A 24,323-nucleotide genomic window follows, 5' to 3' on the forward strand; every position below is an offset into this window, starting at 1 on the left:
TTACTGCTTTCTTACTAGTGGCATTATGTGTGCTTCCATTTTGTGGGTATTTATTTTAGTTTCACTGAAGGTGATGCTGTCATAAACTGAGGAATGCATAATAATCTGCAGCAAGGGAAGAGTGTGTCTCTCTGGTCTTGTGGGTCGAGTGTGTTGCATTACAAATAGATTAGTTATGGTTGCTTGATGTTTATTTGTAGCCCCTTTATTCAGTTGGCCATAACTTCGCCAAATTTTAACACTATAGGCTGAATTTTTTCATATTTGTTTTCATGATTCCACTTCTCCGACAATGGTTCATTGTAAGAATGCGGGTAGGGAAATAATTTTGTCAAAGTTAAAAGAAAACTGGCTGTTAATTGAACATTTCTATCACCTCATGAGTTTGCAGCAGGACTTGGATTCCACATGGGAAGAGTCTTGGGGAAAGAAAAGGGCCTTTTGCTGACTCATGAAAATCTGTCTACATTTAGGCTAGTTATAATTCACTGAAAGACACCACTGGGGTATGCACAGCAGAACTGGTTCAGTGCTTGTCCTTCATCTTCTGAAAGTTCCCTGCACTGTGTATGATCCCAGATTTCACTGAGCTGCATGCCCTTTCCATATAAACACCATTTAGCCTGGAAGTGGGTGAAGTGGACTAAAGTCACAAAACCATGAGTGCAAAATCTCTTCTGAAAGGTGATAACTGAGCAAGTCTTCGTTGCTCTCCTTTTAAAGGTAGTCAGGTATTGTTATTCCCCCATTTTATAGGTAACCGAGAGGTTGCAGAAGGTCATTTTGGCAGATTTGGGAATGAACACAAGTGTTGTGCACGTAATCAAAGAGGCAGTCTGCATGTCATTAATAAGCTTCACTGTGCTGTCTGCAACTGTTGCTCTAACCACTAAGATGCTGCCCCCCAGGTACAGGAAGAAGGCTCTGATTCTTATTCCCAAACATTCCCTCTTGTCTAGCAAGTAGTTGTATTTGGGCAGATCTGGGAACCAACGCTTTTGTACTTGCCACAGTTATCAACTAGTTTTATGTGTTCCTTGACCCACAGGCACTAGGTTGCTAGTTCAATGATAGAATCATAGAAAAGCAGGGCTGGAAAGGACCTCCAGAGATCATTTAGTCCACCCCCCTCTTTGAGGCAGGATCATCCCTATCCAAATCATTCTATACAAATATATTTGTCTAACTCATTAGCAAAACGAAACTGTCAACCACAACTACAGCCACACAAAATCACAAGACATAATACCTGCCACAGGTAAAGCAGGAGGGAAACAATGGCAGATGTCCTGCTGCTGCAAAGGCTGTTAAAATACACTCAAGAGATCCAAGAAAAAGGACCATTCCCCTACTACAGAGGAAGGCAAATCCCCCCCATCTGACCATGGGGTAAATTTCCTTACTGATCCCAAATGTGGCAATCAGTTGGCCCTGAGCCAACTGAGCCTGGCAAGACCCTCCAGCCAGGATCCTCTGGGTTTTAGTCCTAGCAGGAGCACTGGCACACCTCAGTCAAATCCCCCACCTTGGCTGCATCTAGCACTAAATTCTTCTGAGGAAAGTGAAAATAAAAGTGGGGGGGGGGGGAGGGAAATCTTTCCAGACCCTATGTGGCAACTAGCAAAGCCCAGAAGCTTAGGACCTACCCATAACTATTTCTAGATCATCTCTGAGCAATGCTTACCTAACCTGCTCTTTAACATGCCCAAGATAGAGAGTCTGCAACTTCCCTAGGGAGTCTATTCCCTCATTGTTCTAACACTGAAAACATTTTTCTTGATATCCAGTCTAAACCTACTTTGCTGTAACTTCACTCCATTGGTCTGCATCCTGCTCCCTATAGCAAGGAAGAAAAGGTGTTTTCCTCCTTATTTGTAGCAGCCCTTCAGATAGTTGAAGACTGCTGTCATATCCCCTCTTAAGTACCTTTTCCACTAATTGAACATGCCTGTTTCCTTCAACCTCTCCCAGTGTGACTTGCCTTCCAAGCCCTTTATCATGTATGTTGCCTACCTCTGGACCCTCTCTAACTTCTCAATGTCCTTTTTAAAATGTGGAGCCTAAAACTGCACACAATACTCTAGATGAGGCCTTAGCAGTACTGAGTAAAGAGGCACTATTGCCTCTCACACCTAATTCTTCTACTGACGGATCTCAAAACAACATTCACCTTTTGTGCAGCTACATCACACTGTGAACTCACGTTGAGTCTGTGATCCACCAAGATCCCCAAATCCATTTCTGTAATGCTGCCATTCACCCATTTTGTATTTGTACCTTTTATTATTCTTCCTGAGGTGTAGCACTTTGCATCTGACAGCATCAAACTTCACCCTGTTAGTTCCAGCCCGGCTTTCCAATCTGGATTGCACTCTGGTCCTCCAATGCATTTGTAATCCTTCCCAGTTTTGTGTCATCTGCAAATTTGTTGAAGAAGTTCTCTATTCCAGCATCCAAACCATTAATAAAGATGCTGAACAGCATTGGGCCCAGGACAGACCCCTGTAGGACTCCACTCAAGACCTCTTGCCATACTGACATTAATCCATTTATAATTACCTTTTGGTTGAAGTTGTTGAACCAGCTGTCTACCCACATTCTAGTAGTTTTGTTTAGACCCTATTTTGCCAATTTATTTGTAAGAAGATCAAGGGGGGCTTTGTCAAAAGCCTTGCTGAGGTTTGGATACACTATATCCACAGCATTCCTTTCATCCACCCAAGCAGTTACTTTATCAAGAGTTGCTATGTGGAGAAGCCTCAAGGTTGTTCTAATTAGTGCCAGTTGTCCTTAAGTGGCTCTTTCAATGGTCTAGCAATGCCCTTTTCTTCCCTGTCACCTCTCTATGTCAGGGTTGGGTGGTATGTATACAGACACAGCTATAGAAGTTCCCAGGGTCCCATGAGAAATTTACTATACCAGAGAAGTCCCAGACAACCAGTTCACTTTCTGTCTTCTTTGTGTTGCTAGACTATGTGGAACCCCACTGGTATCAGAATAAGAGGTGATGTTTATAGTCTGGGGTTGAGCTCTGAAAAGAATGCACAATATAGTTTATTTGGGAAAAGGATAGAGGATGGGTGTGGGATAGAGTCAAAGCTTATTTTTGCTACATACTTTGTAAAGACTGGGGAGCAGCTGGAGTTAGTATATTGAATATAAGGCCTGCATTGGTTCAGGGCTTATCATACATCTACATGGTGGTGCACACAATGTGCAAACAATGGCTATGCTTTAAAACTCTTGTCAAACATTCTGTTTTATTAAGGAAAATTGCATTTAGCAGCTTTTGTCCATGCCTGTTGTACCTAGTATGGTTTGGTGGATCAGTGAAGACAGGGTTTTGTTTCAAATAACTGTTAGCTGCAGCAATACTTGTGCCAATCCCCTGGCAGATATTGAGAACAGCTTCTGAATACATATCCCTGTCAGCCTAAATACAAATCCCACAGAGTGTTTTTTCCTTCTTTACATCATAAACATCAGTTAACAGTACTGAAACACAATCAGAAATCTATGCTGCCTGATATGTGAAGGGAAGTTGATCACAAAATTGACAGCACAGCAAATGCCCTAGATACTGTTTGTAAAGGAAGCCATTAAATTAAAAAAAACAAACAACAAATGGGGAACAAAAGAATCAAGCAGGACAGGTAGGTAAAGTACTTGGACTCTTGTGTGTCCTTTCTGGCCAGGTGCCAGATGTTAGTGATCACCCATTTTTCCAAAACTGACACATTTACAGTGCTAGTTGTCATGACCCAAAGGTCTGATTTTTTGTGTGTGCTTTGGCACTCGAATTATCCCCGTGGGTTTACAGCTTCATTGCACGGAGGAGTTCTGCTGCGCAGAGAACCCGCGTGCAAAGGAGTGTTCCCGCCACTTTGCAGCGATCTTTGCAGGGTGCATTTCCCTTTGCAACACAGAAATGCACGGTGCAAAGAGTTCCTGCTCGTTGTATGCAAATTCGTGCCCCACAATTGGCTAGTGCTAAATTATTCACACGTGGCGGCTAGCGATTGGCCTGCTAGCCATATAAGAGGCTTGAGCAGTTTCCGCCCAAGCTGAAGAGGACTCCGCATCCATCTCGTGGGGACTCTGGGTGTGCGCGGCAGGGTAATAGAAACCCTGTGTGTCGCTCAGAGGAGTTTGGCGGCCTGATCCACCGCCCACCTCTTCCCGTCTTCGAACGGAGCCTACTATAAGATGTAACGACGAGTTTAATGCGCGCTTGTCCTGGACATCCGGAGTTCTGTCTGCATGGAGCCTAGTAAACTCCACGTGATTGTTCGTGTTTTGTCTGCGTGGAGCCTAGCAACCTCCACGTGTGTTCGTGTTTTCTGTTGTAACCGCAACTCAAGCAAGTTCTCAGCCTACACCACGACCATCTTGGTGTAAGTAAACAATCTTAAAATCAACCGTTACGTGTTTGTGCCTAATTCTAGCTCTGCGACCTCCCTCTCCGACCCGGCCTGCCCAGGCTGCCGGCCACAGCCCACGTGCAGAGCTACGAAAAGGGCCCGGGGTCTGACCCGGCCCGCACATGGCGACGAGGATGGGATCGGGATCACCACGGCACATGGCGATGGGATCAGGAGAGGGCTCGCTAGAGTTAGAATTAGTTGAGAACTGCCCTTGGAGAAGTGGGAGACGCAGCGTAGCAAGCGTCGCAGAACTGGAGGCGTACCTCGCGTACCACCAGGCGGGTGGAACGGGCAGGAGATGTATCCAGGGACACCTTTCGTTAAGGGGAGAAGAAGGAGCTTCTGAAGTCGGAGCCCTAGAAGGGAAAGAAGTATATCTTCACCCCGCAGCGTTCGGGTGTATCATGGGCGATGAGCGGGTCCTGTATAGGCCCCTCGATGCTGTGACCCTTGCCGAAGTCGACCCGGCGAGCGCAGTAAGCCCAACCCCCACCCGGGAGTGTGTCCGTTGCTCACTGTGTGCCCGAGAGATGGGAGAGACGATGCCAATCGGCTGGTTTTCCCCTTGCATGGTGGTGCCTAGACTAAGGAGTCGAGAGCGTCCGTCCGAGCTCCGCGAAGACCCGGAGACAGAGGACCGCGCCGTAAATGAGAGAGTGGTCCTACGGTGCGACAAGGGGGGAAAACTAAATGCAACCTTTCAAACTATGACTGATTTAATGAGTGAAACTTTAAGCTTAAAGACCCAGTTGCATATGGCCGTTCGAGCGGTCGGAGAAGTGGCTGAGAAAAGGGATCTTAAACTGCCCCGACAAGATGGCGCCGAGCAGAGGGAAGACCGCATGGAGAAGCCGGAAGAGAGGGATGGAGCTTCGGGAGAGCCCGCGAGGGTTCGGCCGGTAACTCCACCCAGCGATGCAACGTCAGTTCTGCCGACCACGCCCCTCTGCCGAAGGGAGGGGGAGTCAAGCGGAGGAGTGCATCCGCCCCTCCTGCCTGAAACAACAGCAACCCCCACTGTAACAATGACTGCAGCTCCGACAGAAACAGCAACAGCAACGATAACTCATGAGGAAATTGATCAGCCTACAGTATCAAGCAGCCCAGTCATCGGTCCGCAGAGTGCAGTTCAAGCTACCACCTATTACGCTCGTTCCAGAGCCGAACTGCAGAATTTGTGTAGGGAATCCGGGATCCAACCCGAAGAAACTCTGGCTGTGTGGTTGGGACGTCTGGTCGTGGAACTTGGGTCTGACCTCCTGGACCAGGAAGAAGCAAGCTTCTTGGTGAGACAAGCTTCATGGAGTAGGGGACATGTCACCGACATCGACATGGTGGCGTTTAGCGCCCACTGGCCTATTCCGATTCCAGCGCTTGTGGCAGGAGTGATCGAACAGAAGGCCCATGCATGGCACGACAGACGACCAGAGCACACCAGTGCAGAACAGCTTGTACTGGCTATTATCGGAGTTTTGTACTGCGCCTAGAACCCAAGAGAATGCATGTTGGGACTAACACCGCTCCAACAAATGCGACCGTGGCCTCACCGTCACCTGCGAGACCCTGGAACCGTTCCAGTGACCCTCGACAGCATAGATAGTTGTCTTAAAGTCTACGGGCAAAGAAACATCGTGGTTTTGCAGATTGTGCTGAACCCACTGGTCGATCATCCTGTGAGTAGTCTCCTTCATCAGTTGTCAAGACTGTGCATCCTAATGGAGCCTAGACTATCCAGTGATCAGGAGTGTCAACGCCCAACTGAGGCTCAAAACACGAAACATTGCGAATCCGAGCATCCAGTATTACGCCAGAGAACGCAAGAGGAGCGATACATGTTTGGGTTCCTCCTGCAGCGTTCTGGACTTAATAAGAGACAGCTCCAGATTTTAGGAGACGCGGGACAATGGCAGCTAGCCTACGAGTTAGGTTTTCACTATCTAGAAGAAGGCGACGATGACTCATCGACGATTTTGTCGAGTTGCTGAGTCGGAAAAGAGAGAGAGAGAGAACTGTCCAGTATAAAAACGTGTTTACATATTTGTATTTAATAGTAATGATAAGTTTAATTGACTGCATTATCATGCGGTCCTGTGTGATTTTATAAATAATAGTGAAATAACCATTTTAAGAGAGTTCTTTTACAGATCAGGGATTCGGAGTGCGTGGTGGAGAGAGGCCCCGAGAGGGACAACATCATCGAAAGGAACAAAGGCCTGACACGCGATTCCACCCTGACGCCCACCTAAGTCATGATCATTCAGTTTTTTGTTATGAATGTGATTTTATGTATATGTGTGTGTGTCGGTTATTATTTGATTTGATCCCTTGAGGACGAACTTTTATTATTGACTGGTTTTGTTTTTGCTCGTTTAGTTTCGTGAACCATTGATAGAGCTGTTAACAACCCGGATGATAGGTTTGAAGTATAATTCTATTGTGCCTTCAGCAAGGGGGGATGTCATGACCCAAAGGTCTGATTTTTTGTGTGTGCTTCGGCACTCAAATTATCCCCGTGGGTTTACAGCTTCATTGCACGGAGGAGTTCTGCTGCGCAGAGAACCCGCTTGCAAAGGAGTGTTCCCGCCACTTTGCAGCTATCTTTGCAGGGTGCATTTCCCTTTGCAACACAGAAATGCACGGTGCAAAGAGTTCCCGCTCGTTGTATGCAAATTTGTGCCCTACAATTGGCTAGTGCTAAATTATTCACACATGGCGGCTAGCGATTGGCCTGCTAGCCGTATAAGAGGCTTGAGCAGTTTCCACCCAAGCCGAAGAGGACTCCGCATCCTTCTCATGGGGACTCTGGGTGTGCGCGACAGGGTAATAGAAACCCTGTGTGTCGCTCAGAGGAGTTTGGCGGCCTGATCCACCGCCCACCTCTTCCCGTCTTCGAACGGAGCCTACTATAAGACGTAACGACGAGTTTAATGCGCGCTTGTCCTGGACATCTGGAGTTCTGTTTGTGTGGAGCCTAGCAAACTCCACGTGATTGTTTGTGTTTTGTCTGCGTGGAGCCTAGCAACCTCCACGTGTGTTCGTGTTTTCTGTTGTAACCGCAACTCAAGCAAGTTCTCAGCCTGCACCGCGACCATCTCGGTGTAAGTAAACAATCTTAAAATCAACCGTTACGTGTCTGTGCCTAATTCTAGCTCGGCGACCCCCCTCTCCGACCCGGCCTGCCCGGGCTGCCGGCCACAGCCCGCATGCAGAGCTACGAAAAGGGCCCGGGGTCTGACCTGGCCCGCACACTAGTGACAGGAGAAGTTTATCCATGCTGTAAGTAAATTCAATATTCATGAAAGGGTTTTTGTTGTTATTTAACACAAGAGCATAAAGAAAGACTTTCAGACAAATTAATCTCTCTGATACTTTCTTCTCGGCATCATCGACTTGTTTTTCTTCTCAGCCTTTGCCAGGATGTTGGATATGCCTGCTGTGTTCTACACAGAAAGCTTTCGATACCATCCATAGTTTTGCTTGAAACAAAGAGGCAGAAGATGCTTTTGTCAGCCTTTATTTTTGTTAAGGACTGCTCTCCTTTGTTGAGCTGCAGAACTCAGGTCACAGATGTGTGGGTGTAATTTGTAGCAATTGATTATTTTTGTGTGTTTGCAGCAGTCAGAATTTTCCTACTGCTCACCATATAGACAGAAATATAATCATAGTGCTTTCAGTATTGGCTGAACTGGGCTTTCTAGGGTCTGAAAGCACTTACCAAACACCAAGATCTTTGGTTTAACAAAAAGATCTAAACCAGCAATGCTTATCAGGTAGGGCCACTAGGAAAATGCCATTGAGGCGATATCAGCAAGAACTCTCTAGGTCTGACTGTCATGCGGTAGACCTGACTGAGCATTAACTGGTTCTGAGTCCATGTAACCAGTCAATGAGTCTCTGAAAACTAAGCCAAGATAAAATGTGGGCAATCCGCCTCTGAGCTCTGGATGAATAACAATAAGAAATAGAATTATGTAGTACCAGCTAGGCACAAAACCAGCAGACCTTGCAGGTTGGGTACTCTTTAGTACGTACATTACTAGCATAGCCTACTAACACACCTGCTTTGCTTAAGCAATTCATCAGGAATGGGGTGGTGAGGCTGGAGCAATGCTGGAACACTACTATGCTTTAGCTATTCTTAGCCCAGTTACTGGCTCCTGAAGGTTAAAGGGGCTGTGCTCTCGAGCTTTTCTAAACTGTGCTGAATCTGGGACTGGCATAGATACTGGTTCCAGTATCAAGGAGCCACAACCATCTTTATTTAAGGAACCTACCTTCTACTAAAGGCATGCCAGGTGGATATTGGGTACACCCGAGAATCTAGGTCTTTATCCTAGATGTATAATACACCTTTCCTATTGAAAGTGACCCAGGCTTGTGGGTGAGACTACTTATGTTAAAAGGCGGCAGGATTCTTCTTTTAGCTTGTGTAGACTGGCTTACTACTGTACTTCTGGTGTTCTGTGTTTAACTGAAAGAAGCATTGCATGAATTCTTCTCTGTATTTTTTCTTGTGAGGGCTGACAGCAGTATATAGTGTAGGCAGAGGTTTGGGCTGTAAGGAATGTTGTTTTATCTGTTGAAAGTGTTTAATGATTGATTGCCAGAAGGAATCCAGCCCACGACGCTGCCAGAGCATATGCACTGGAGTGATCTTTTTGCTGCAGCACAAGGAATATTATGGAGAGGTACCTCTGTGCATGGAGTGCTGTATAAGGGGCCCCTGGTAGGCAAATTTACACCATTTATATTTATTAAGCTAGAGCTAACATTACTGCATACAGCCTTGTAATCAGTTGTCTCAGTATTCTCTGACTGTGAGGATTTAAAATATGTGTGTTTTTTTTCTGGGGGATTAGAATGCGTCTTTGAGTTGTTCCCCCTGCATAGCCAAATGGTATTGCATGATGACAGCTTAGAACGACAAGCTCAGTTAAAAATAACTTGCAACCCCTATTTAAATATTTGTGCATTAATCTGGATATGAAGGTGCAATATTCTTTTTCTGTAGTTATATAACTTGGTGTAATATATTTGTTTTGTTAGCACAGAAGTGGGAAATTATTCAGGCTAGAGGGCCACTTAGGGAGTTTTGGTGAGCTGTTGAGGACTCGGTCACCAAAGCTCACCAAAATGCCAGGGAGGAATAGGACCCCTGCTAAATGGGCAGAAACAATTGGTGACAGACAGGGGGGACAAGGCTGAACTCCTCAATGAGTTCTTTGCCTCAGTGTTCCTAAGCGAGGGGCATGACAAGTCTCTCACTGGGGTTGTAGAGGGACAGCAGCAAGGCGCCAGACTTCCATGTGTAGACCCTGAGATGGTGCAGAGTCACTTGGAAGAACTGGATGCCTTTAAGTCGGCAGGCCCGGATGAGCTCCATCCGAGGGTGCTGAAGGCACTGGCCGACATCATTGCAGAGCCACTGGCGGGAATATTCGAACGCTCGTGGCACACGGGCCAAGTCCCGGAGGACTGGAAAAGGGCTAACGTGGTCCCCATTTTCAAAAACGGGAGGAAGGAGGACCCGGGCAACTATAGGCCAGTCAGTCTCACCTCCATCCTTGGTAAAGTCTTTGAAAAAATTATCAAGGCTCACATTTGTGAGAGCCCAGCAGGGCAAATTATGCTGAGGGGAAACCAGCACGGGTTTGTGGCGGGCAGATCGTGCCTGACCAATCTAGTCTCTTTCTATGACCAGGTTACGAAACGCCTGGACACAGGAGGAGGGGTGGATGTCATATACTTAGACTTCAGGAAGGCCTTCGATACGGTATCCCACCCCATACTGGTGAACAAGTTAAGAGGCTGTGACGTGGATGACTGCACAGTCCGGTGGGTGGCGAATTGGCTAGAGGGTCGCACCCAGAGAGTCGTGGTGGATGGGTCAGTCTCGACCTGGAAGGGTGTGGGCAGTGGGGTCCCGCAGGGCTTGGTCCTTGGACCGATACTCTTTAATGTCTTCATCAGTGACTTGGACGAGGGAGTCAAATGTACTCTGTCCAAGTTTGCAGATGACACAAAGCTATGGGGAGAAGTGAACACGCTGGAGGGCAGGGAACAGCTGCAGGCAGACCTGGACAGGTTGGACAAGTGGGCAGAAAACAACAGGATGCAGTTCAACAAGGAGAAATGCAAAGTGCTGCACCTAGGGAGGAAAAATGTCCAGCACACCTACAGCCTAGGGAATGACCTGCTGGGTGGCACAGAGGTGGAAAGGGAACTTGGAGTCCTAGTGGACTCCAAGATGAACATGAGCTGGCAGTGTGATGAAGCCATCAGAAAAGCCAATGGCACTTTATCGTGCATCAGCAGATGCATGACGAATAGGTCCAAGGAGGTGATACTTCCCCTCTATCAGGCTCTGGTCAGACTGCAGTTGGAGTACTGCGTGCAATTCTGGGCGCCACACTTCAAGAAGGATGCGGATAACCTGGAGGGGGTCCAGAGAAGGGCAACTCGTATGGTCAAGGGCCTGCAGACCAAGCCCTATGAGGAGAGACTAGAGAAACTGGACCTTTTCAGCCTCCGCAAGAGAAGGTTGAGAGGCGACCTTGTGGCTGCCTTTAAGTTCATCACGGGGGCACAGAAGGGAATTGGTGAGTATTTATTCACCAAGGCGCCCCCGGGGGTTACAAGAAACAATGGCCACAAGCTAGCAGAGAGCAGATTTAGACTGGACATTAGGAAGAACTTCTTCACAGTTCGAGTGGCCAAGGTCTGGAACGGGCTCCCAAGGGAGGTGGTGCTCTCCCCTACCCTGGGGGTCTTCAAAAGGAGGTTAGATGAGCATCTAGCTGGGGTCATCTAGACCCAGCACTCTTTCCTGCTTATGCAGGGGGTTGGACACGATGATCTATTGAGGTCCCTTCCGACCCTAACATCTATGAATCTATGAATCTATGAAAATTTCCTAAGTGACTCTACCCCAGGACCTGGTCCTGCGCTGTTACCACCTGATGATCCCAGCCTCAAGGGGTCCATGGAGACCAGCTGAGGACCTGTGCAAGCAAGTGCTGCTACCAAAGCCACCCTGCTGCCTGGGCACCCTGGCCATCTGCCCCACACCCACGGCTGGGGGCACTAGATAGAGTGGGCAGGGTCTCCATGGAGACTAGCCGAAAACCCGTGCAGGCAGGGTGTGCTCGCCCAGGAGGATAGGACGGGGCTGTGGGCAAGCAGGGAGTAGCTTGGAGCAGGACAGGTGGACAGAGTTAGGGCTGGGGCCGGGATCTTGGGGAAATGTGGGGCTGGGGCTGGGGCAAAACCGCAATCTGCTCCGCGCACACCCCTGTCCTCAGAACTGGTGCCCATCACAGAGACGTGCAGGCAGCAGATCATGGCTCTGTCCTGGGCCTCAGCCCCATGCTGTCACCACCCCAAGATCCTGGGACTGGCCCTGGCCCCACCCACCCATGCTGCTCCCAGATGTTGCTCCCTGTCTGCCTACAGCCTGATCCTATCCATCCAGGAGAGTGTGCCCTGTCTGTGAAGGTCCTGGGCCACTCTCCATGGAGATGTCACCTGCCTGCTCCATCCAGTGCCCCCAGCACTGGGTGCAGGGCAGATGGGCCAGGGTGCCTTGGCAGCAAGTCTGGGTCTGTTAGCAGTGCCAACAGTAGCAGTGGCAGCTGGAAGGGTCTCCGGGGCTGTTGGGAAGCAGAGTCTGACCACCACACTGCCTCAGCAGGACCGGCCACTTCCACCATGGCCCTGGCTGCCCACCATGCCTGAGCCAGGCAGGGCTTAAGGACCTGCCACGGGCTGGATAAAATCTCTTGACAGGCCAGATCCAGCCCATGGGCTGTATTTTCCCATCCTTTTGTTAGCAGATTAATTAGAAATATTTTACAAACCCAGGGAGCTATGGAGATGTAGCATGCCTGAATGGATGAAGCTTTATGATCGATTTATAAGCATTTTTAGTAGTTGACTTGTTTGTTCTTTCAGGACTAATTAGTTTCTCTTCTCCTGCTCCATCTCATACCCGCCAAAGATTTACATGCCAGTCTGCAAATGCTTATACATGTGAGTAACTTTGCATACAGAAGCAGGCCCATGGAGTTCACTCAGATGCAAAAAATTTCACACGGGCATTAGTTTTTTCAGGATTGGGGTCTTGCATGTTTACCCAGTTCTGCCTGCCTGCTTTTATCAACATTCTTTTTAATCAAAAATGCAATTCAAGGTTCCAAATTCACAAACAGTCAAATGTGAATTTCTGTTAGCCTGTGGCAATTGTAATTTACATAATAGTTTGTCATATCATATTTGAAACCTAATTGCTTTTAGAGAACTAAAAAGTTCTCATATTTGGTCTATGATCTATGATGGTTTTGGTGTTCTTACTATATCTGTTTCTAGAAAGTACAGGTCTCTTAATAATAAACTGTGTGGATGGCTGATGTTGCTGCTCCAAAGTCAACTGGGCATTCTTTTTAAAGGATATGTACAATATTATCTTTGGATGAGAAGAATTTTCAGTATAATCTATGGAGACTGCTGTATTATGTTTTTATGATTACTCTGACATATTCAGGGCTCTAAAAATAGAAAGTCTTAAATGTTTTCAGTTTAGTAATTTGATTGATCACACTTCTAGTTTGTATATTTTCTAATTTATGGGCTTTCTCAGGGTACAAAAATGAAAGATGGTCTACACAGCTGTATCATAAGACCCTGTTTTTGATTCCCAAACTCTCTGCCGTTGAACCTGCAACTTCTCTAGGTGTCTGCAAGAAGATAGGCTTTACAGCAGATCAGCCAGAAGGTTCAACAAATTTGAATCGCTTACTGCAGTTTGGTATAGAATAGGCATGAAAAAGGATCAAGTCTTTGTAAATTTACTCCATCCCTTCTCTTATGTCTGGCAACAGCCCTGTCCACTCACAAAAATTTGTTTGCCTCTCTTGTGACTACGTAACTACAGAGGGAAAATGCCACTTATGCTGCTACATATATTCAAAACTCACTAAATTGTAATCAGTAGTTCAGTTTCTTCCTTTATCTTAAATAAGCTCCTGCCTTTTTTCTTTTGACTCTCTCTGGCCCCATCTACATCAGCAAGTAAAGGTGTGATGGGATCTAATGCATGATCCACACAATCGTGCCTCCTGCCATTCCACATGTGCATGGCAGTAGTAGGGTGACCACCTTTTCAAAATGCAAAAGCAGGCACCAAGCCTCACTGCCCTGCTCTGCCTTCCCATGCTGGGTCCTCTCTGCAGGGCTGTGGAGGGCCCAGGGGGAAAGCAGCAGAGCAGAGAGCCACAAGCCCACAGCAGGCAGCCTGCATCTGTCCCCAGCCCATGCACAAATCTGGGAGCCCATGCACAAATGTCCCCAGCCTGTGCACAAATCCCCATGCACAAATCCCCCCCATGCTCCCCTCTCTCCAGGAGTGCTCACAGCAGTGGGGAGCCAGGCTCCCTGCCACCTGCCAGATGAGCCGTCCGTGGCTCCATCCTGCTGCCCCATAAGCTCACCTACAGGCAGCTGGGGGAGCTGCTCTCTACCACTGCCTGGCTCTATTGCTGGCCACATGCATGTATGTGCATGCATACATACATGTGTCACCCCCTGTGTCCTGGTCCCCCCAACCCCAAGCAGCCCCTTGCAGGCTGGAACTCTGCCAGCCTGTAAGGGGAAACCATAGGTTTCCCATATTTTTCTCCTTCCAAGGAGAACATCTGTGGTTTTCTGCATTTATCCATGGTGAACCGAAAACCCAGAGCCCTGTATATGATACTGGGATGATAGTTGTTATGGTTTGACTGTGTTGAGGGGAATCTAGGATACATGCTGTCTTGAAGTCATTCAGCCCAGGACCCGGGACTTTATGTTTACATTTCAGGATTGTCCCACCCAATTAGGGATGGGTGGTCACTTTAAGCAGGAGGTGTGATTGTGGGATTGTGCATTAGATCCCATCATACCTTATTGCTGGTGCAAGGGGAGCCCAATCCTGGGTTCCTCCTGCACTGGCAAGAAGGAAGCTCTTGTGGCTGAGAGCTCCCTCAGTTGAGGGCTCCCAGCTGTGGGGATTCCCCCCACATACCCCTGGGGCTGGGGAATCGAGGTAGCTGCAATCTCTCAGGGATGCATTAAACTCTCAAGCTCTAGGAATCAAGGCAGCTGTAATCCCTAAGACAAAGGTAAAAACTCTTGATGATATTGCAGAAAGGGGCAGCTTTGACTGAATTAATACTTAGGCTATTTGGTGAAAAATTTAATGAAAAAAAGCATATATACTCTCATTAATGTGGCAAGATGTCATGAGATCATACAAATACTTTCCAAAAGGGTAGTGAGACCACACAGGAAGGGTATTGATGAACTGGAAAAGGTACAGGGGACAGTAAGCATCATAAAAGATCTCAAGAATTGCTGCCTGTAGAAAGAGTATAGAAAATCCAGGTTTGTTTCTTCAGAAAATATATTACCAGGGCCATTTTTGAGGCATATGTAATTCATCTTCTCATACCCTTGAGAATGGTGCACAATTGCCACTGAGTTTGTCACACTCTGTAATAAGAGTGCAAAATAAGCTAAGAAAAGGCTAGACTTGATGGCAGGATGGCCTTAATCTGGAGTTCTGTAATGCAGAATAAGACACTGCTGCCTGCAGTCAAGGTTCCAGTCCTCAGTACCCCCTCTTTTGTCTTGTCTCTGCAGGATGTTTCTTCATATTACATTGCATCCATTTCATAAACATTTTCGTGTCCCTTAGGCTCCCAATAAAACTGCCAGAGAGATCTGTTCCTTGGATACTTGTGGAGATCCCCCTGCCTTTTAAGGGAGTTCAGACATATTTTTTTAAAATTTAAATTATGTATGTATAATGTTATAGATATATAGATATGCAATATGTGCAATGGATGAGCAAAGGTAGATACAGAAGTTTTAATTCCAAATTTGCTGTAAAAACAGATGCAAATTCAGTCCCTGTCTTTGCAGATTGTCCCCTGGCAGCAGGACCTGTGTAACTCTGCTGTGCAGGGAAGGAGAGTATTTAGAAGACTGTACACAGAAGAAAACAGTGTGCTGTAAACTTGGACTCCAACTCAAAGCATGGACCTGGTCACTCTCAAATTGGGCTTGTCAACCACAAATGGATTCATCAGGCATCTGACTAGACCTCTTATGTGTACACCATGATGCAGAGAATTGACAGTTGCCTATACAGCTAGCGTGTTGTGGTTCTTCTGTGCTGCTTCTGTGCTGCAAAGTAGTGCGTGTGTGAGAAGAGGCATGGGAGGCTGGCTTCCAAGGCTCTTCAAATTCTCCAGTCCTCCCTTGTTTGGTGAGATGGAGTAAGCAGCATGGAGAGCAACTTCTGACAGTAGGTAAAGGAGGCGTTGTGTGAATGACTCTTTCATGCTGAAAGGGGGAATCTTTGTTCCTAGAGAAAATGTGCTGTATACATAATGTCTGGCATAAAACGTTGGTCCAGGGTAGAAAAACTGGCTAAGTATGTGGGTGAGTTTTAATGAGCTGCATGATCTCCTTCACCCCAGAATGTTTATGAAATGTGCTTGTTCCCTATGGTACATTCTGGAGACATACGCACATCTTCCCTCAGCAGTAGTAAAATAGGTCACACAGATATTTGAATACTTATTACAGCTTAGAAAGATATTGCTTCATTAAAAAGTTTCACTGCAAGCTGGGACTACTGTGCTGTCATAATTTTGCTTTCAAGGAATTTCTGAAGGTAGAACTATCAAACTATATATTTCTTTCTAATTCACAGTGGCTATCGGGAATCATCAGACTGTGTGAAAGGGTATTTGAGAGGAGATGAAGCAAAACCAAATACGTGACACCATATTACAGAGTGCAGCGTTGCCTGTCAAAGGCAGCATTGAGATATACTGTCGTACAGGAATGGAGGCAGAAAGGAGAGTTTGCACACAGGCACAGCTTGCCTCCTTGATGCTTCCACTTTGATAGGTTACAAGGATCTGTCCTTGTCCCATTTCTGTTCTTTTATATATTCTGAGATATTCCAGTAGTAGGTTCCACCTCTCTACTTTCCTACATGAATGTCACACAATGGTGCATCTGTGCATCTCCCATCTACCCACCTGTCCTAAATGCAACAGCTTAAGTTTACATCATCATATACTAGAACTAAATGTGTGAAAACTGAAGTCCTCCTAGATAAAACCTCCCCTGTTCCATATTGTTTTGTCTATATTTACACATTACTAAGCCCTTCACTTTATCCCCAAAGCCAGAAGTCTTGGAGTTTGTCTAGATTGTAAACTTATTTTTTTCCCCCTCCAAGAATGCTTTGCTTATAAAGTTGCCCATTATCGTATCTGGATCATTACCAAGATTCAGATTACTATTAACACAGTTTCTGCTGAAATCCTCATTCATGTTATAACCACTATTTGTCTTAGCTGCCATATTCCTATTTTTCAAAGACTTCCTATTCTCCCGGCACATCTTCATATTCATTAATGTGCCTTAGATACTGCATATTTAGTTTAGTACTTCCTTAATAAAGTATTAACTAAATGTACAGCACCTAGAGTTACTGCACAATTGCACTGGCTCACGGCTATTTACTGATGCTTACTGCACATTAGCCTAATAACACTTCGCAGTAAGCTGTTAGCATGGTTTTTGCTGTGACACTCTACTGCCTGCAGAGGCAAAAAAAATTTCCAGGCTGAAGAGGAGACAAGGAAGTAAATGAGGGAAGTTTAAAAAAATAACAGTCTGATAACGTTTTTGCTTTTCTACATTGTTATGTTTTAAATATATTTCTCTTGGGTTTTTTTGTTAAATTACTACTAGAACATGGAAAAACAGCAAAGGGACATTTACATTTTCAATTTGCTGCCACACAATTCAATATGCATTACCAGCTGCAAAAATGGGAATAAAGGCAGGATTTTCATTCCGTAGGTCTTCATATAGCAAACAGTACAAGGGGACACATATTGGGGAACAGGCACCTGGCACTGATACAAAACCCACATAAGTCAATGCAGTCTTCCATTGACTTTGATAGGGCAAAATCCAACCCGTGGCGAGAGCCAGAAAATGGATAAGTACAACATGTAAGAGTGAAAGATGTAGACTTAGATACCTAGTCATTCATGTTGCACATCATCACAGATATAAACATATTTGCACAATCACATAGCATTATAATTTTGATATGACAGAATTACTTTCCTAAGTGACATTTCTGCAGGCTTGTATATGGAGAGATGGTGAAAATTATATTTATAAGCCTAACTATTTTAGCAAAGGTCATCAGTTCTTTGTTGGGAAACACCTTGTCATAATTGATGCTGATGAACAAGAGTTGACAGACAACAAAAGGGATGTGGAGCTCTAAAGTTGAAGGGAGAATTAGAAACAGAGTAGCTAATGTTTGTCTGGACAAAAGACTTGTCACCTAGGAAAACTGAGTCTTTTTTCTTCTACAGAAGAAAGATGATAAAATAAGGTATGCATTGTAATGGGAATGGCGAGTGAAGCTAGGCACTTGTGGGGGTAAAATTGCTATGAGAAGGAGAAGATAAGGGTGGATCAATAACTAATAGTACTACAGTAAGTGGTGACGGGAAAATAATCAAGGATCAAGTCTCACAGGCAAACGAGCGATGATATCAGGACAGTGCTAGTACTTCCCTCAGATGCTAGTGGGGTCCATCCTGGCGACAAAGAGAATGAAAGATGTTCACATCGTGTCCTGGACGAGTACCTCTACCTGTAGCAATGGAAGGCTGGAAGACAATTTAGTCACTCTATTCCCAGCCGGAAACAGGTACCAACTGCTTATGGAAAAGAGTCACGAAGGTCTGGAGACTGCTGCAATGTGCCCCTGCCAGCTCCTTCCTCACTGGGATGATTTTTAGAATTTTACTTAATAAATTCAAAAGGTCCAAAAGACTTTGTAACGGAGGGCATATTGCAAACACAAATATACCTTCCAGGCCTATGTATTCCTTATCACAGGATTTATTTTTTAGGATTGTATTTGAAATAAAAGATGTAATAACATTATTGTATTTCTGAATAACAGAAAAAATCTGCCAGTATATCCTAAAGATATGATTTTGTTTTGTAAGAGAAAAACTCTTTGACATCAAAGAAAGAATCCATCATTATGTTTATAGTCATCATAAAGCCTGTCTTGGAGTAATGTGAAAGTTGTAAATTCAGTTGCTGACCCAACTAGTAATTACTTTTGCTGGTCAATGACTGTGATGACTATAATGGGTTAAATTAAAATGTTATTATTTCCCAAGATGTTGGCTCAGACCCTGATCTGTGTTTCATGCTGTATCACTGACACAAAGCCGTCCTACAGCTGGCAGAGCCAGCAGTCAGAGTAGGATCATTTTAATATAGAAGGATCCTCTGGTGAAGTAGCCAACATAGGGTTCCTAGATAACCCCTCTTTTGCAGCTGGTGTAGAGATGTTGCCAAGGGGCGGGATGCTTCTGCCATGCACCTGCTAATCTCTGGTTGTTATATTGGCCCTTTGGAGCTGTGGGTGTCCAGCACATGTTACAACAGCATTCAGGCTGTATGACTTCTGTCTGGGGACTTGACCAGTACACAGTGAATCTAGCATTCTGGAGCACAGAGGTGGCATTTTTGCTAACCTCCTCCCCTCCCCTATGTCTGATTCAATTTTTGTGCTCCTGAGTTGCAGCCGGAGACCTGAGCCCTTATTTGCAGAATTAACAAGAGCTCTCACCCTTCCAGATCTCTCACTGTTTTCTTGTTTTCTATACAAATCAAGTATGATAGTTGTTACTCTCAACTCAGTGCTTAAAAAACAAACACATGACCACTAAGAAATCCCTATAATTATCCTATATAAAAACTCTCTCTACACTTAGAAAGGAAAAGGAGACCGATAGGTATGGGCCCTTGACTTCTCAGGTGTGGTGTAACATGAAGCTTAAAGCAATGAAGGTAACAGAAAATGTTAATAAATAATGATGCTTGAAATGAAAGCTGATGAACAACCACCAGATCCTCTGCACCTATTTAACTGGAGAAAGAATGTTTGACTGAGGGAAGGAAGGAAGGGAATAGAGAATGTCATACTGATGTGTAAGGGTAAGCAGTGGAACTAGTTGTATCTCTACTTTTAATTGTCAGCAGAAAGGATAAAATTAGAAAACCAGTGTCCACCATCAACCACACCCCACCTATTGTTGACTCTCCTTCTGGAAAAATTATTCACTGTCCCCAAAACAACTTATTCTGCTATCCCTGTCCGGCCAAGTGCTGACTGCAGGGGACTTCCTATGCTGCAGTTCTACAGGGGGAAGGGCTTGGGCAGAGTGGGGCTCAGTCTAAAACTATCTACCATTTTAGGATCTGTCTAGACTTTCATGCTGTTAGATAGGAGCCGGCAGTATAGGGGGCTGCAAAGACTAGCGCAAGCCATTAGGCTGTAGTTGTCTCTGTGGAGCCATTCTATAGCTGCCTCAAAGCCTGAGTGGATGTCTTCATACACATCTTATTTTCTCCTGTTTCCCTTTGCATTTACTCAAAAATCTGGCCTGGCTAATTAATTGGTTGGCTACTAGGATTAAATTAGCTCCTATCAAGGCACCATTCATGCAGGAGCAGTCCCAGATTAGACCTTTTACCTCAGAAACGTCATTTGGCATCCATGCTTTAATTTAGAAATACACTTGCGAAGAACCCCTTCCAAACCTGAACGGAGCATAAATAAGGCCCCGCAGTGTCATCTTCCCAAATCTCCAGACAGCAGAAGCAGCACAAGGTACCCTGTTCATTTAAAAATAACTCTCAAGCCTCCAGCCAACAGTACTGACAGGCATGTAACCGCATTTTATACATTATTATTGTAAAATCTCACTCCATTGCCCAGCACGTTTCCCACCCAGCTGCAGCACCCTGAAATTTCTCCAATGTGTGTATTAAATGTAAAACTTCCGCAGCATAATACTAAACTGAAAATTTGGGGAACAAACAATTGAATAGCAGCCCAAATAAGGGAAGGCCCGTCGTAGGTCTCATTTTTGGATGTAACACAGTGGGATTTTCTCTGGGCCTGAAACCACTATTGAATGTCCCACCAAAGCGCAGCAGAAACCAGGGGCCCAATTTCAGGCCAACTTGCCTAGAGTACTCCCAGCCGCGTAGGACCTCGGCAGAAAGGCTTGGAAAAACTCGGACAGATTTACACCAGGACGCTACAAAACCGGGGGGGGGGCCCACAAGAAGCACCGCACTGGGTAAAGAAAAAAAAGAAGCACACCGCGTTTTTTGTTTTATTCTTCTTTATTAGGGATTTTGCTTTCAGTTTTCTTTTTTTGCAGCCCCGGGCTGCCCACGACTCCCACTGCCGAGCCGATGAGGCTTGCCGTCTACAGCAGCCAAACCTAACAGGCCGGTGCCGGGCAAGGAGCGCCGCTACCGCACGAGCACCGGCCACAGCAACGACTGCCAGAGCCTGGGCTGGGTCCGGCGCCCCGCCCCGCCCCGGCGGGCGGCCACGCCCCCGCCCCACGAGTGACAACTCACTCCCCGACCGACCCCTTCCCCGCCAGCCAATGGTTGCACCGCTTCTCCTGACGGACAGCTTGCCAGCCAATCGCCAGTCCCCTGAGTATAAACAACCCCGTCCATCGGGTCCAGCGGCTAGTCAGGACCCCGGGGCCTCTGAGCCAGCCTAGGATCCTTCCTCCCTCGCCTCCGCCTCGGCGCTGCACCGACTGTGACGGACGTGGCGCCGCAGTCAATGGCCTTCCCTCGTGTGGGCGGGCACGGAGCCTCTGCCAATGGCGCGCCCAGCGGGACAGCGATGTTAGGTTGCGGCATGGGGGGGGGGGGTATGCAGTTTGGGTGAGCAGCGCAGCCGGCAGGAGCGCGGCGGGGGGAGCTCAGGGCAGCTCCGGGCAGGGGCGGGGCGGAGCGATGAGATGCGGGGCCCGGCGGGACGCGCCGGGAATGGGCAGCAGCGCCCGCAGCCTCCGCCCGGCGGGGCGCGAGACACAGCTCCCGCGAGGTAAGGGCGGCCCCGGGGTGTGGGGCGGGGGCGCGGCTCTGACACATGCCCACGCGCGTCGGCTCCGCCAGGGGCTCCCGCCGGGTGAGGGGCGCCGCGCTGCTGCCCGCCCTGCGGCCGGGCCTGGCCGGGCCGGGGGCACCGCTGGCACCGCTGCCCCCGCGCGTGCGGCGGCCCCGGGAGGTGACAGCCTTTGTGGGCAGCGGGGAGACAAAGAGGAGGCGGCGCGTGCGGGGCCCCGGGGTGCGGGTGCCGCTGCAGGAGTCGCTGCCTCCGGCGGGGTTCAGGCTGCCTGCCTTTGCACTGTGGCAGCAGGGAGCGCATGAACCTGCTCCCCCCTTCCCTCCTTGTGTCTTGCAGTGTGCTTCTGTTGACTGTCTCTTGCGTGAGGAGGGCGGCTGCCTGAGGGGACTTCCCCCCTGTCACCCAGGGACGCTGCGGGTCCTGCTGCTCTCGGCTCTGGGCCGGGCTTGGGATCTAGCCTGGGACAGCAACAGACAGACCATGCATCCTGAGCGTGGGTTGGAGCTCCTCCTCGTGCACCGTGGGCGCTGGGTCCCTACCTAGGCTTCCGGAGCGCTGGGTGCACGCACACCGTTTGACCTGCCTTTGGGGGAGTTTGGGGAGCTGGAGCTCAGTATCGGTCTCTGAGACTCATCATCGTCATCATCATCACCATCATCATGGCTTCGGTGTGGAAAAGGCTGCAACGGGTGGGAAAACACGCGTCCAAGTTCCAGTTTGTGGCCTCTTACCAGGAACTGATGGTGGAGTGCACCAAGAAATGGTAAGGGGCAGTTAGGGGAGTGCGTTGCTGATGCTGGAGCATGGCCATTGCCTTTTCTGGGTGGGTGGGGTATGTGTCCTCAACCCCCCAGCTTTGCCAGAAGCAGTTGGGTGGGTTGTGGATCTCTTGAGTGCCATGTCCTGATTCAGGTCCTGTCAGGGTAATTTTGCATTCTAACTTTGCTCATATGGGGTAGCTGCTACAGTATAAGATTTTTGCAATTATTTATTCATTGCCCCCTCCCCCCCACACACACTCCTTCCCCCTCTTCTTTTAGCAACTGTTATTTAAAAAAAAAAAAAAAAAAAGTTTTAATAGCTATCGGCACAAGTGTTGATAGATGAGTCTGTGTCTGAGCAGCTGAATGTAATGTCAGAGGGATGCAGCATTTTGATGTTCTCAGGGTTGATAATGGATCATTCTATTCTGGGCAGACTCTTCTTTTTTTCCCTCCCCTCCCCTGAAGACACATTTCTTCTTACTCTCCTTCCTCCCCCCCCCTTTCCTTTCAGTCTGCTGAATAGGAAGAGTCAGGACATGGAACCTTGGGAGTTATCTGAAGTTATTTGCTTAGTCAGACAAGAATTTCGTGCTGCAACAGCCCAGTGGGTTGTATTTGGAACTGGTAGACAGCAACAAGCAATTAACTGTATGGGTCTGCCTCAGTCATCTCTTTTCTTATGCAAAGTAAACTTGTAGAGTGGATGTTCTTCTTGTTTCTGCTTGCACATTAAATATGTACTTCTGGTCTTGCTTGCAATGAAAGAGTTGTATTAAGATTCATTATGCTAAAGCTGAAGTGGTATTTCAGTAGGTCAGAAGGACGTGCGTTTTTGTTTAATGGATTCATTCCTGCAGTGTCAGTGGGAAGCAAGGGAATTTGGAACCTCACAGATTTGGGCTCTGTAAATCATTTTGAAGTAAACTAGTTGTCTTGGCTTATATTCTTGTTGGCAAGCTTGACACTTGCACTAGATACTTCTAGTAGTTATAAGTAATTGCTTCTACAAAGATGAATTCTCTCTCTTAGAGTTGTTGAAGATGTCAGTCAATAGTACTTGAATCATAACGTCACCCATGTCTTAAAGGGGAACTGTCAGCTTAAGTAACTTTTATAAAAGCCTCCACCTTACCCATAATATTAACATTTTAAAACATCATTAAAGATTAAATAATTTAGAAAATCTAGCTTATTTTTTCTAGATTTTTAAAATGGAAGAGACCCATTTATGGTAATCTACTTTGATCTGCTGCACTGGACAAGGCAGTAATTTTTGTATGAAGCTTATTTCATCATTTTTGTTTCTCTGTTACTTTTGCATTGTCTTTAGCTTGGCGGTAAGGCTAAACTAGTTAGTTTGGCTTTTGTTTTTCTTCTGATTCACTTGTTTCTTGAGCACTGATTTTCTGGGGCTTTAAAACTTAAAAACAGACTTTATTTTTGTAACACACACAGTCTGGGTATTTTAAGAACAACCAGCCTACCTAAAATTACTGTGTTCAGAGGCCCTATAGAACTGATACGGACATCAGCTTTAAGCATCTGGGTCCAATCCTGCTAGCCCTTCTATACATGAGTAGCTTGTGGAGTGCTGGCAGAGATTCCACATTTCCCATGAGCGTAAGGCACTGATCTGACAGACGGACATTATCTTGGCAACCAAGATAAAATAACACTGGTGTGCTATATTTGTGATGGATTTTCTTTTTTAATGTACACAACTAGTCACAATCATTTATTAAAGGCTCTCCTGCTGTGTTTCCTCTTGCTTAAAGTCTTACCATAAAAATGTTTCTTAAGTATGAGATCTATAAATGAAAATCCTATGTAAAAACACAGGAAAGATTAAAAATATATTTTATAAGGTATTTTAAGTAATACTTTCTCTGCTTCTGAAGTAATTTTTGTTTACAACTTGGTCCTTTTTTTTTTTTTAAGCTTATAGCTGTGTTACAGATGGGTGGATATAAAGAACAAAACTGGCATGAGTGAAAACAAAACGTGAGAAACTAATTCTCTATATGGTGTCTGTTCCTGAAGACCGGCCTAATGTATATAACATGACAGTGGGCATTAAGGCTATATTTCACG

The 24,323-nt window shown here is 46.5% G+C and overlaps 1 protein-coding gene and 1 long non-coding RNA gene across 17 annotated transcripts in view; both read left to right on the forward strand.

Annotated features, from left to right (window-relative positions):
• The first annotated feature begins 6,645 nt into the window (after positions 1-6,645).
• LOC132246544 (uncharacterized) lies at positions 6,646-17,082 on the forward strand. Of its 2 annotated transcripts, none has more exons than XR_009457883.1 (2): positions 6,646-7,522; positions 15,381-17,082. It is a non-coding gene; the product is annotated as an uncharacterized LOC132246544 (long non-coding RNA). The 2 variants fall into 2 exon arrangements; XR_009457881.1 differs by lacking the exon at positions 6,646-7,522 and adding an exon at positions 9,051-9,150.
• A 3,956-nt stretch (positions 17,083-21,038) lies between these two features.
• EHBP1 (EH domain binding protein 1) overlaps positions 21,039-24,323 on the forward strand; it is a 364,380-nt gene continuing 361,095 nt past the window's right edge. For 5 of the 15 annotated variants that reach the window (XM_019500778.2, XM_019500779.2, XM_019500780.2 and 2 more), the window contains exons 1-2: positions 21,329-21,444; positions 21,805-22,231. In XM_019500778.2, coding sequence (XP_019356323.1) covers positions 22,128-22,231 — 104 coding nt within the window. In that variant the 5' untranslated portion in view covers positions 21,329-21,444; positions 21,805-22,127. Of the gene's footprint in view, positions 21,248-21,327; positions 21,445-21,804; positions 22,232-24,323 lie in introns of those variants that run through there. The other 10 variants (XM_019500785.2, XM_059719740.1, XM_019500783.2 and 7 more) reach the window with 5 other exon arrangements.

This window comes from Alligator mississippiensis, chromosome 1 (assembly GCF_030867095.1).
Source record: "Alligator mississippiensis isolate rAllMis1 chromosome 1, rAllMis1, whole genome shotgun sequence".
In the NCBI taxonomy this organism is placed as follows: Eukaryota; Metazoa; Chordata; order Crocodylia; family Alligatoridae; genus Alligator; species Alligator mississippiensis.